The sequence below is a fragment of the Euleptes europaea genome, chromosome 8, assembly GCF_029931775.1.
Source record: "Euleptes europaea isolate rEulEur1 chromosome 8, rEulEur1.hap1, whole genome shotgun sequence".
Lineage (NCBI taxonomy): Eukaryota > Metazoa > Chordata > Lepidosauria > Squamata > Sphaerodactylidae > Euleptes > Euleptes europaea.
Window position 1 is genome coordinate 50540929 of NC_079319.1, and position 12673 is coordinate 50553601.

The 12673-nt window shown below is 42.3% G+C and overlaps 1 protein-coding gene across 1 annotated transcript in view; it reads right to left on the reverse strand.

Annotated features, from left to right (window-relative positions):
• Nucleotides 1-12247, reverse strand: part of TAF4B (TATA-box binding protein associated factor 4b) — a 56575-nt gene extending 44328 nt beyond the window's left edge. The window contains exons 1-6 of the mRNA XM_056854052.1: nucleotides 12104-12247; nucleotides 11517-11618; nucleotides 10131-10289; nucleotides 7559-7681; nucleotides 5860-5949; nucleotides 2155-2853 (exon numbers count right to left, since the gene is read on the reverse strand). Coding sequence (XP_056710030.1) covers nucleotides 2155-2853; nucleotides 5860-5949; nucleotides 7559-7681; nucleotides 10131-10289; nucleotides 11517-11618; nucleotides 12104-12217 — 1287 coding nt within the window. The 5' untranslated portion in view covers nucleotides 12218-12247. The remainder of the gene's footprint in view (nucleotides 1-2154; nucleotides 2854-5859; nucleotides 5950-7558; nucleotides 7682-10130; nucleotides 10290-11516; nucleotides 11619-12103) is intronic.
• Between the last annotated feature and the right edge of the window lie 426 nt (nucleotides 12248-12673).

A 12673-nucleotide genomic window follows, 5' to 3' on the forward strand; every position in this document is an offset into this window, starting at 1 on the left:
CCTGCAATTTCTGCAGCTAGAAAACATTGGTGCATAATGTCATAACGACATCAATTTGATCCTTTTTCACACGCTAAATTCATATTAATGAGCCCCATGGCGCAGAGTGGTGAGCTGCAGTACTGCAGTCCAAGCTCTGCTCACAACCTGAGTTCGATCCCGACGGAAGTTGGTTTCAGGTAGCCTGCTCAAGGTTGACCTATCCTTCTGAGGTCGGTAAAATGAGTACCCAGTTTGCTGGGGGTAAAGGGAAGATGACTGGGGAAGGCACTGGCAAACCACCCCGTAAACAAAGTCTGCCTAGGAAACGTTGGGATGTGTCGTCACCCCATGGGTCAGGGATGACCCGGTGCTTGCACAGGGGACCTTTACTTTACTTACTTTAAATTCATATTATGGGCCAATCCAGATCTAAAAATTGGGAAGAAATCTTTTTAACGGAAGGCTTGGATCCATATGGGGATTCTTACATTGAACCCATAGACTGATGAGTCTTTGTCATTTTCTCAGCTGTCTAGATATGACTTGTCAACTTCCGTTGCATGGCAATATTTACAACTGCAACATCTGCTGACATCTAAATATGGCCCTGCGGCATTAAGTGTCTCTGAGTCCCCTTTTTGCCTGGAAACTCGAGTTGAATCAAGGCAGGAAAAAATCCACAATATTGGTCTATAAACATTTGATATCATTAATAGATATAATATGCAGAGGCTCAAGAATGAATGGAGCTAGATTGCCCTATTTTGCCAAAGCAATGGGATATGGCCTTAAAGTTTATACCTGCTCTCTCATCTTCAGTCGAGACTTTCGGCAAAAAAATATGTTTAGGATATACAGGACACCATAGCTACTCTTTAACAAAGCACTTAGTAAAGTTATCTAACTGTTGGCGTTATAACTCACAGGAAGTGTCCCTTGACACATGCTTTGGGCGCTTGAAATATTTGGCTCAGTATGGGCATTCTACTGTGGAAGTCACCATTGAAGGTCTGGTATTATTCCGACTGCTTGAGCTTGTTAATTTTCCAGCCCAGACTATTGTATTTCCCCCTCAAAATCTGTCATCACTCTATCCAGATTCTTGGTCTTCTCACCAAATTTGTTGAGGCATCTCACTACTTTGTCAACAGATCCCTACAGCCATTTGTGTTGCTCACTCGACCAGACTAGGGGTGATCCTTTCAGCCAGGTGTAGGAACTAAGCCAGCAGCTCTTTTAGCACAGAAATTAGAAGCAGCATGAAGAGCATTTTCTTCCCGACACTCTAATGGAAAGTGAGCCAAATTCATACTGACATGTCTCCCTAGTTACACACTACAGCACAAAGGGGGTAAGTCTCAATTAGTACAGATTCTATCTTCTAGCCACCCCCCTCCCCCAGTCATCTCCCGTGTCATTCAAAAGGATTACTTTGTTCTCAGGAGTGACTCATTGGAGGGCACATGGCCAGTAGGAAGAGGTGGAAAAACTCTGACCCACAGGGTGGGAAACCTATTCTGTTACTTTTTTCTGGATGCTGCCCATAGGAGGCAGACATGCTAACATAAATATATGCCAATACATTGCATGGGATGGCAGCTCAAACAGTCCTGGCCACAGAATCTTTTACAGGCTACATTTTCGTACTGAACATTAACGATTTTCGTGTGTGTGTGTGTGTGTGTGTGTGTGTGTGAATCGCAAAGAGGTAGTGATGTAATAATCATGCAGATTTTAAATATAGTATTGCTTGGTTCACTGTTATATTTTAGTTAGTTTATTTTCAAGAATTTGTATTATGAGTATTTTAGTAATGTTATATTTCTATTTTCTTTTATTGTTATATTCTCATTTTCTCTTAATAAATTCTCTTAAAAATGAACATTAACCATTTTCAATAGACTGAAGAGGGCTACAAAACAAGCCTGCTGAAGGTAAGTCAAAGCATGGGTGACTGGAATGAACGTCTACTACTCCTCTGGCAATTATCTCCACCTCCCTATCCTCACCACGTTATTTCTTCTTCATCAAATTTTAAGACTGTATACTTCTCAGGGCAGGGACCTTGTCCTTCATAAAGCATGGTACACATTGGCTACCAAAGCCAGCAAGCTCCAACAAAAAAAGACCACATTGTGAAGGTATGCATATTCCAGAAACAAACAAGCTTACCAGCTGCTTTACTTTTATAGCTTGTGAATTTTGAGCTGACTGGGAATGGACAGAATTGGGATGGGCAAGTCTGATAGTGATTGGTGTCCCAGTTATTGGGATTACAGATTGAAGAGACGTAGTTACTGCTGTAGTAGATGTCATTATAGCAGTAGTTAAGGCTTGCTTGATCACCTGGAGAGAAGTTGTTACCGCAGCAGCAGAGGAGACTGATTTTACAGCATTGAGAGCAGGAAGGGCAGAGGATGCGGCAGCAGAGGCAAGAACTGGTTTTATACCCTGAATGGAAGTGGTTCCTGTTCTTGTCATCGCAGTGGAATGGGGCAGATGAACAGTCTTCGTAACTATTCCTGTTGTCAGAGGAGAGGGTGGGACAGGATTTGCCTCTTGCAGCACCCTTGATGAGGTTTGGACTGGATGTACAAACTGAAAACAACCAGATCCTGTTGTCACTAATGGTGTACAGGAGACAGAGTTGGAGATCTGAGGAGAAGGTATCCCCACTGGAGTCTGAGGGACTGGTCTGGTAGACTGAAGAGATGTTGTGGTCAAAGGAATGCAGTGAGCAACCACGGAAGAAGTGGTGACTACCACAGCAGCGCAAGCTGGAGCAGCAGTTTGTGCTGAAGATTGCTGAAGACACTGCTGTATGAAGCTCTGTGCGTTTGGCATTAACTGCCGCAAGGCAAGCATGCTTTTCTAAGATGCAAAGAAATAAACAAGTATCAATTGAATATTCTTTTGACAACTTAAATGGTACTAACTCATGAAGAAACACAGATGACTTTAAATGGACCCACTGAAATGATCACTATGAGGATCACTAGTAGAACTGCTGGGGGGAAAAACAAAACTGATCGTATTTGGTTTTCCAGGAAGCTTGCCAAATGTCAATCTGCTTACCTTTTGTTAGTTAACTGATCTAGAGTTTGACAAGAGTCTGAGGCACCTTGGCCCACCTCCCTGAAAACAGGTGGAAGAGATTTGCCTCAGACATAGAGTGTTCCACGTTAGACATGGGAGTTGCCAGTCATTTTATAGTGCTTTCTATACACTCTAAGCACAAAACAGGGAAGCAGTACAGATGTACTGCAAAAACAAAGCATTTGTACACTCCTGATCAAGCTGAACATGTACAGTGCGCAACAGAACAATGACCTTCCATTCTCTGATGAATTTCAGTTCAACAATCTTTACCGAGTTAATTTGCTTAGCTTGGAGCAACTTCTCCAAAGTTCTGAAGCATCTCCATTATAACTGCCCTGCTTCTTCCTATGACAGCAATTGCTTAATTGGTCTTGGCAACACAGATCCAATGCAAGATTCCTGTAACATAACTGCAGTCTCATGCATGAGCACCACATAATCTTAGTGTGCCAGAGTGTCGATGCATATTAGAGCACAGACTACCAAAACATTCACACATTTTTTGCATTTAACCGATCAGCATTTCTCAAACATTTTTAATCATTTGATTCATTTCTCCAAACCATCTGGAATTCAGTGAGTTACAAATCCTTAGTACAGAACTGCTCATTGTTTCAATGTCTCTGAAGACCTAGCTTGATAAAATTTAGAGCAAGCCACCTTGAACACGAATTATGCTTTTAGCTTGCTGTGACTTTCCACCTTGCAGCCAGTTTGCACATGTGTAAACCACAATTAAAGAACATTTTAAACATTACAAATTTCTTCCATGGGGAGTGTGTATAGAGGAAGTTACTGCAATAATTTAGGCTACCTTTAACAAGTACAGATTGTTCCATTGCCTACTGTACAGTATACAACTTTCTGTAGAGTAACAGAATGTTACATCTTTCTGGCACATGTGTAGTCATGTTCAAAAGAAGAGTGAGACACTCAGTGGTCCCACTGGCATCTATACTGTTGCAGACTGGTTCTAGAAAATTAATTAATATCTGACACAGCCCTAAACTTGTCCACCAGGTACAAAATTCCACGCCATCTATCTCCTCCAAAGCAGTGAGACATTATAATCAAGCTGAATTATACAAGTTTTGCATTACTGAAAGCAGGTAAGTAGACTGTCAGCATAAATCCTAGAATAGTGCTCCTATGGATTGAAAATCACACCTTATTTAACAAGAACTGTTCGGCTACTGACTGAGTTGGTGTTTAGGGGGTACACAGTTCCTACAAATCCTATATGTTCAAACTAGCTATAACGCTGCATAGTCAGGTTACAGAAACAAGGCCCCCTTGGCAACGTCTCTACACTGTGTGATGCTGCTGTGTCACCACCCTGCAAATGGAGACCAAATTTCAGTACTTAGGCCTTTGAGTTTCCAGTCCTGTCCCACCCCCAATCCCAAATGGCTTACCACTTAACTGGGTAAGCACAGGGCTTACCACTTAACTGCCCTGGTATTTATTTATTTGATTTCTACCCCGCCCTCTATCCACAGCCAACATCGATAATAACAATAATAACAACAACAGACACACACAACACATGAAGCTGCTTTATACTGAATCAGACCCTGGGTCCATCAAAGTCAGTATTTGTCTACTCAGATCGGCAGCGGCTCTCCAGGGTCTCAGGCAGAGGTCTTTCACTTCAGCTACTTGCCTAGTCCCTTAAACTGGAGATGCGGGGGACTGAACCATGTGTGTGTAAAGTGCCGTTAAGTCACAGCCGACTTATGGCGACCCCTTTTGGGGTTTTCATGGCAAGAGACTAACAGAAGTGGTTTGCCAGTGCCTTCCCCTGCACAGCAACCCTGGTATTCCTTGGTGGTCTCCCATCCAAATACTAACCAGGGCTGACCCTGCTTAGCTTCTGAGATCTGACGAGATCAGGCTAGCCTGGGCCATCCAGGTCAGGGCATAAAGCCCCATAAAGTTATATTAAAATCATTAGAACCAATATCCAATTTCTGATCAATGTAAATAATTAAAACAATTAAAACGAGTGGTGGTCAGAAGCATAGAGCAATAGTCAGCCTGGCAGAGCAGTCAGGGCCCACAATATAGATTATCCTTTTACCTTTTATCCCTTAGAAGCTCCTTGATCTTGAGCAGCATATATCTAGTGTTGGAGGGATATAAGGACTGAAACAAATCTTGCCACTGACAATGTAGCCTTGGGGTCCCTATCACTTAGTAAGAAAGGAATTATGTCAGTCACAGAGGCACTGGATTTGTATATTAAAAGGGGGGAAATATAGCGCGATTGAAGTTCCTCGTAAAAGCGGCATTCCAAAAGGGCATGGGCTAATGAGTCAACAGAGCCAGAAAAGCAAGGGCAGATCCTGTCTGAGTATGGTATATTCAGAATTCTGCCCTGTACACAATATAGATTAATGACAGCATGGAAGAAGTTAGAGGCCAGCTCTGATAATGAACGGTCGCTACCCTCAACTATAGGTCTGGCAGAATAACTCCGTTTTGCAGAAATCATTACGGTTTTGCAGAAATCTTTACGGTCCCACAGGGCCCTGGTCTCGTTAGAAAGGGAGTTCCACCAGGTAGGGGCCAGGGCAGAAAAACCCTGGTCCTAATTGAGGACAGCTGGACACTCTTTGGGCCAGAGACCACCAGTAAATTTTTGTTAACAGAGCGTAAAGCTCTTTGGGGGGCATACCAGGAGAGATGGAATTTCGACCCTGGCCAGTAAAGGAAAATCACTACTGAGGTTTTTTGGGGTTTAAAATTTAAATTAATAATACTGTCCTTAAGACATACCTTGAGAAAGGGGACAAGATATGGTTGTGGAGAAGACTTGAGCTCAATGTACAGTTTCTTGGTAAATTCTTCAGGCTCAATTTTACCTTCCTAGGTAGAAAAAGAAATTGTAGCACAAATGCAAGATGCAGCTCATCCAGAAACCATCAATTCACTGACATCCTAGCATGAATGAATAACTTCATATATGGATTATTTTATTCCAATACATTGTAAATTAAAGTAGAGACTAGAAACAGAATACTGTTAAAGAACAACACATGGAGGCTGAGGAGGGGACCCTTAGTAGGCTATTTTCTTGGACGTCAAGACCTTCTATACAAATAGCTTCTATATTGTAGGCCCAGGTGGCACCTGGCAATCTACCATTACAACTGACCTCCAGATGACCAAATCAGTTCCCCTGGAGAAAATCACTGCTTTGGTGGTGGTGGGGGCTCTATAGCATTATACCCTGCTGAGGCTCACCCATCCCTAAAACCCAACCTCCCCAGGCACCACTCCTAAAATCTCCAGGTATCTCATAACCCAGAGCTGGCAACCCTAGCTATAATGTGATCCAAGGTGTGTGTGTATGGGGGGGGGGTTTGTAATGGAACACTTTAGAATAATGAGGACCTTTGTTTAGAATATGCTTATAGTTTTGCAACAGAAGCAACGGGTGAGATCATTTCCCTCCCATTGTTTCAGTCTTACTTCTTGCATGGCTTCGCTTCCCCACCAATCTTCATATCATGGACCATTAGAAATAAGAGGCAGCACTTGCCCTGCTTGTACTGCACAAGATAGCAATAGAACTTAAAAAAAATAATACTTGTCATACACAGTTTCTCTATGTTACACAGTTATTTTGAAAAACAAAACAAGATTAATGCCAAGAGCCAGGGCTTTGCAGCATGAGACTCTGAGTTTTATTAATACTCGGTGTAGAGATGATCTCTTCAACTGTCTAAGAATTAATTTGTATTCACTGGCTAGATTCCAAGTTGCAACCATATGCGGTATGCTCATGTAGACTCTTTAGCTTATATCCAACCACACATTCCAAAGACTTAATGGTTTCTAAAGAGGGTGTGTTGATTTCCACTCATGTCTCTCCCAGTGCATACCCCTGTCCCCTACACTGATCCCAAGGGACTCTCCCCGTACAAAATTTTAGGAGATTCAGTGAGCTGTAACAGGAGAAGGAAATCTGTGAAAACCACCATCCCCTCTTAAGAAAACTTGTGGTCTTAAGCCTTGTTGTATCAAGGCCAATGCAGAAAACTGATTTAGAAGGGGAGTATAATCCTCCCTTTTAAAAGAAGCCATATTTCCAACATGGTTGACAAAGAGCTGTGAAATGTCTCTGAAATTATGCAATGTACAATATAGTATTTCTTGCAATATACACACACTTCCACAGACAATATAAATCATAGCAAAAATAGTAACTGAGGGAAAGAAATGCCCCCCCCCAACATAGTAAGCCCATAAATGAACAAAGTTCTATAAATGGTTTGGTTTTCAAGCAGCCTATGTGTAATTACTCCCTTCTAAGAATCATTCAAGAATTGAAGGCAGATGTCTGAAGATGGACAATGAATTTCGCAACTCTGAAGTTTTATAGATTCAATCTGCTGGAAACTGCAATCTTAAAATGCCACTTGAATAACGGCAACTAGGATCAGTACATAAGTGTTTATGGATGGACTCTTACCAAGAGGCTCTGTACCAGATTCTTCACATTCTGACCCATTTCTGGAGCTTGAGGTCCGCTTGATGCCAACTTTATTAATGTTGCTAAGAAGTTTTTGCACTTCTTCACATTCTCCAGCATTTCCTGACAGTGGAAGTCAAGAACACCAAGTTAAATTCAATCCTGTTCAGTTGTTCTGAAACAGTATAAACACCTAGCTTTCCTCTCAGGTGTTCCAGTGATGTACATCTGTTTTTTTGCCCGATGCTTACCTTCTAATGATTTTGCCAAGAGGTTTTTATGCGACCTGTTTTAACTGCACTGCTAAAAAATGATGGATACTTTCTTTCTATATCTTATACTGCTGAACCTGCTGGTGAGTTTAAGCTCTTTTTGATTAGCAGTATTGTGGTTATTTATGTGTTATTTTAAATCTTTTATCTCAACAACCACACAGGGCTTGAGAGGACAGGATATAAACAGCTAAAATAAAGGTATGCCAGCTGGTTTCAGGTCTGAATATAGGACTCAAATGGCCTTGGTTGCCCTGGTGGATGAACTCTGCCTGGAGATGGACATCAGGAGTGCAACCCTGTTGATTCTCCTCTCAGCAGCTTTCATCACCATGGAATCCATCTGGGATTGGGACTAGGAGGCACAGTTTTGCAGTAGTTTTGGTCCTACTTAGAAGGCAGGTTCTAAAAAGTGTTGCTGGGGGACTGTTGCTCAGCCCCTTGGCCTCTGGGGTCTCACAAGGTTCCATTTTGTCCCCCCATCCCCTTTAACAGGGGTGCCAGCCATATGCCCCAAGGGCTGGATCCAGCCCCTTGAGAGCTCTTATCCTGCCCGCAAGCCAGCTGAGGCAGCTCCTCCCCCCCCCCCACAAGTTCTGACCTGGGTTGGCAAGTCCTCTGCGGGCTCGCCTGCCGGGGCAGCCCTCCCCCAGTCCCAAGGTGTCAATTATCAAAGGCTGTTAAATAAAATAAAATACTGTAAGAGTGTTATTGTTTTAAGCATGTTTGTATTTTATGTAAAAAATAAAGTAAAACATAATACCATTAACTGGCTTTGCTTGGGTCTTCTATAAAGTTTGTATCTCTGGTCCCTGGCATTACATTTTATGGTACACATGGCCCAGCCTGACCAAGTGACATTTATGTCTTATCCGGCCCTCGTAACACCCCTGCTCTTTAACATGAAACAGCTGAGTGAAGTCATCTGGAGATTTGGGCTGGGTAGTCACCAATATGCAGATGATACTCAGCTTTATTTTGCACTTCAAGCCAATCCCAGGGAGGCTGTGGAGCCTTGAACTGCCAAGGGGCTGAGCATTTTGGAATGGGTGAGAGCCAATAAACTGAAGCTTAATCACAACAAGATGGAGGTGCAACTGATGGGCAGAAGGACCGACCCCGAAACTGAGTTGTCACCTCTCCTGGATGGAGTTGCACTACCCCTAAATGAGTAAGTTTGTAGCCTGGGGATGCTGCTGGATCAGGGCCCCCTGGATAATCAGGTTGCAGTGGTAGCCAGGACCACCTTTGGTCTTTTCTGGGTAAAAAAGACCTTGCCACAGTGGAACATGCCCTGGTAGCATCTAGATGGGATTAATGCAATGCACTCTATGTAGTGTCTTGAAGAGTGTACCAACTACAATTGGTACAGAATGCTGGCTGGAGTGGGTCATAGGGACCATATCACTCCATTTTCATTCTACCTACGTTGGATTTCAATTCAAGCTGCCAGAACTGACCTCTATAGTGCTATAAGGCTTGGGGCCAGAATACTTGAAGGACCGCCTACCTCCATATGAACGTTCCCATCCTTTATGGTCCTCTCTGGGTGCCATCTTTTAGATACCTCAGACTTCTGATGATAGACAGGTTACAACACAAGGAAGGGCCTTCCAGGTCTTGGCAACAAAACTGAAACTCCCCCCCAGGGAAATTCGCCTGTCTCCCTCTATCAATGTCTTCCGCCAGCATGTAAAGACTCTTTTGTTTTGTTTAACGTTCAGGGTCAGTCCTTACTGACCCTTCTTCATGTGTGTTTTAATTGCTGTTTTACGTATCATTTTAAAAGTTGGTATTTAATGTCTTTAAACTGCTTGCTGCCTTGAGGGTCCTAATTCGGCAGAAAGGTAGCATACAAATGTTTTAAATAATATCACCAAACTGGTCAGATCTCAGAAGCTAAGCAGGGTTGGCCCTAGTTAGTACTTCAATGGGAGACCACCAAGCAAGTCCTGGGTTGCTACACAGAAGCAGGCAAACCACCCTTTTCGTATCTTGCCTTGAAATCCCTACAGGTCACCATAAGTCACATGAACACATGAAGCTGCCTTATATTGAATAAGACCCTTGGTCCATCAAAGTCAGTATTGTCTACTCAGACTGGCAGTGGCTCTCCAGGGTCTCAGGCAGAGGTCTTTCCCATCACCTACTTGCCTAGTCCCTTTAACTGGAGATGCCGGGGGTTGAACCTGGGACCTTCTGCATGCCAAGCAGATGCTGTACCACTGAGACACAGCTCAGCTGCAGCAGTAACTGCAACTTGATATCACTTTCCACCACTAACAACAATAATTTCTTACTGTAGAAGTGCTGGTCTGTGTCCCTGTTATGCCTTCTTTGTCAGGAGCTGGTTTTTGAGTGACAGAGAGTGCTGGACAGTCAGAAGGAGATTTTTCCAGTGGTCTAGCAGAAGACTTCACAGTAGTAACAGTAGCAATACTGTTTGTGGATGCTGATGACTGTAAGAAATTAAGTATTTATGTAAGTGCCCATTTCCATAGGAATAAGCAATAAAATGCAACATTTTAAAATGCTACTATGAATCATCTATGAGCATTTCCCAGAAACAAAACTTTAAAATATAGCAGTTCATTAAATCTCTTAATGAGGTAGACCCAAAAGATGAAACGGCAACTCTTAATCTATAAGAGGGCCTGTCCTATTACCCCTTGACTGCTAAGCTTACTCAGGAGTGAGGTACCTTGTCAAAAGGTAACTTTCTCTGCGCCCTCCCAGTTTAGCCTGCCTTCTATTCCTCTGTCCTCTGCTTCTTCTAGCTCTCCCTGTTTGACAGCTGCCTCATCTTCACCGCTTCTTCCAATATTGACAGTTCCCATCTCCCCATGCCATTTCCTTCATCTTCTGATCGGGTCCCTATTTTGGACCCTGTTCCCTCCCCACTTCATATAGGCAGCTTCACTCTTAGCTTGGCTTACTGTAACCTGTGCCTCTTTTCTTTGGGTCGGAAGAAAAAAAGGAGGGGAATAAAACCCAACCTAAAAAGCTTTACAGTTATGCAAGTGCTTTGTTCAAGGGGTGCTGCTACCAGAAGTACTCAGTCCTGATTATTCTGCCTTCGTGTGCTCTTCCAGCCCTGCAGATCCTTAGGAGCAGATGCACTTGGAAGGCCTTCTCACGTAAATATCAAGGTGTTCCTAAACAAGACACATTAGCATCCCTTCCCTCTTTTCAACTCTCTCAACCATTTTCAACTCTCTAACCAAATACTTTAGGAAATATTAGTTCAAGTACCTGTACAATCCATACAATTCATTTTAAAATGTTGTAAAAATGAAGTTGTATACATTTACATCACTTCCGCACACTAAAAATTAAGAACATACTATCACTGACAGAGCATGCTTAAACTATTAAAATTTGGGTCAGTTGCGTTACTGCTCTGAGGAATCCAGAGAGTTGCTACTGGGGCTGGACAATATGGACCCCATTGGCTTGATCAATGCAGATAACACTGACCATTTATTCGTTCATAAGATGAACAGAACAAATTTTCCTGTTCCTCATTATATTGAGCCACTTTAATGCATGCACTTTTGGGAACATGTTAAAAAAACAGATAAGAGAACAGCAACAACTCTGCCATTGTGTTAATTTTTAAAAATTATTACAGTGATTAAAATTCTATCTGAAGCTATAAATATCAGCAAGTAAGACCAAAGTCATACCTGTATCCCAGCAAGTTTTTTAACAGTTGATGTAAGAGGAGTCATTTGAGGCACTGTTTTCACAGGAGCTGCAAGTACTTTAAGCACCTGTGTTCCAGAATTCTTTATAAAAACAACAACACAAAACTGGTAAAAAGCAAAAATCTCAGGTAAGGAATCAAATATACTTCTTCACTGACATTTCAGGGCTATTCTTTGCTTACTGGAAATTGGGAATATGACACAGTTGAAAGAGAAGATATAAATAAGAATGCACAGTGGCCACTTGCAAGGGTTTCAGTCTAAGGCAGTACACATTTATATCTCCTAAGTCCACAAGTATGTTAACAGCTGGAGGTATTAAAAAAGGACACAAACCCCTTAAGTTATAGACAATTATGCAATTGGCCCCTTTAAAAAATTCTTTTAAAAATATTTAAGCACTTCTTCTCAGTCAAGCTGTGCTAATCAAACTGCAAGGCCAACCTAAAGCTAAAGTTGATCCACTTCATTTACAAGCCAACATGGAAGGAAGTGATAAGACAGCACTCCAAGCCTTAAGAAATAATAGCAAGAGCATATTGACATAGTTATCACCGAAGTATTACCTGTACAGTCCTTATTCTGACTATAGGCGCATTTGCAGGCAATGACTGTCTTAGACTTGCATTATTTGGAGTTTGGCTTTGGGCTTGCACAAGTGCTTGTTGAGACACCAGCATCAGCTGGCCAGTGTTACTTCTTATAAGAACTGTTCCTACAAAAATAAACAAACATGACATTAGATTCTGTGGAACTCATTAATGAAGAGCACTATAGAGAGAGAACACTTGTGCTGCTGTCTCTCTTCTAGTACTTCCAAATTTCGACTATACACTCCCATTCTCGGTTACCTGAATGACTGCCTACCACTTTTTGCAGCATGCTCCACTTAGAAATAAGTCCTTAAATAAGCACATTCAAGAATCCAAGTCACAATGACTTTGCTCACCAGTCTAAACAGTCAGAGCTTTGTAGAGCACAGATTCTGCACCTAAGTATTATGTTAGAATCTGCTTGCCTAATTACCAGTCAGAACAAGCTGGAATGACAGAAGGGAGGGGGAAATCTCACCCCCAGTCCCTCTTCTTCCCTCTGCTCCATCTTACTTTGTCCTTATCTCCACCCAGTTTCACCCC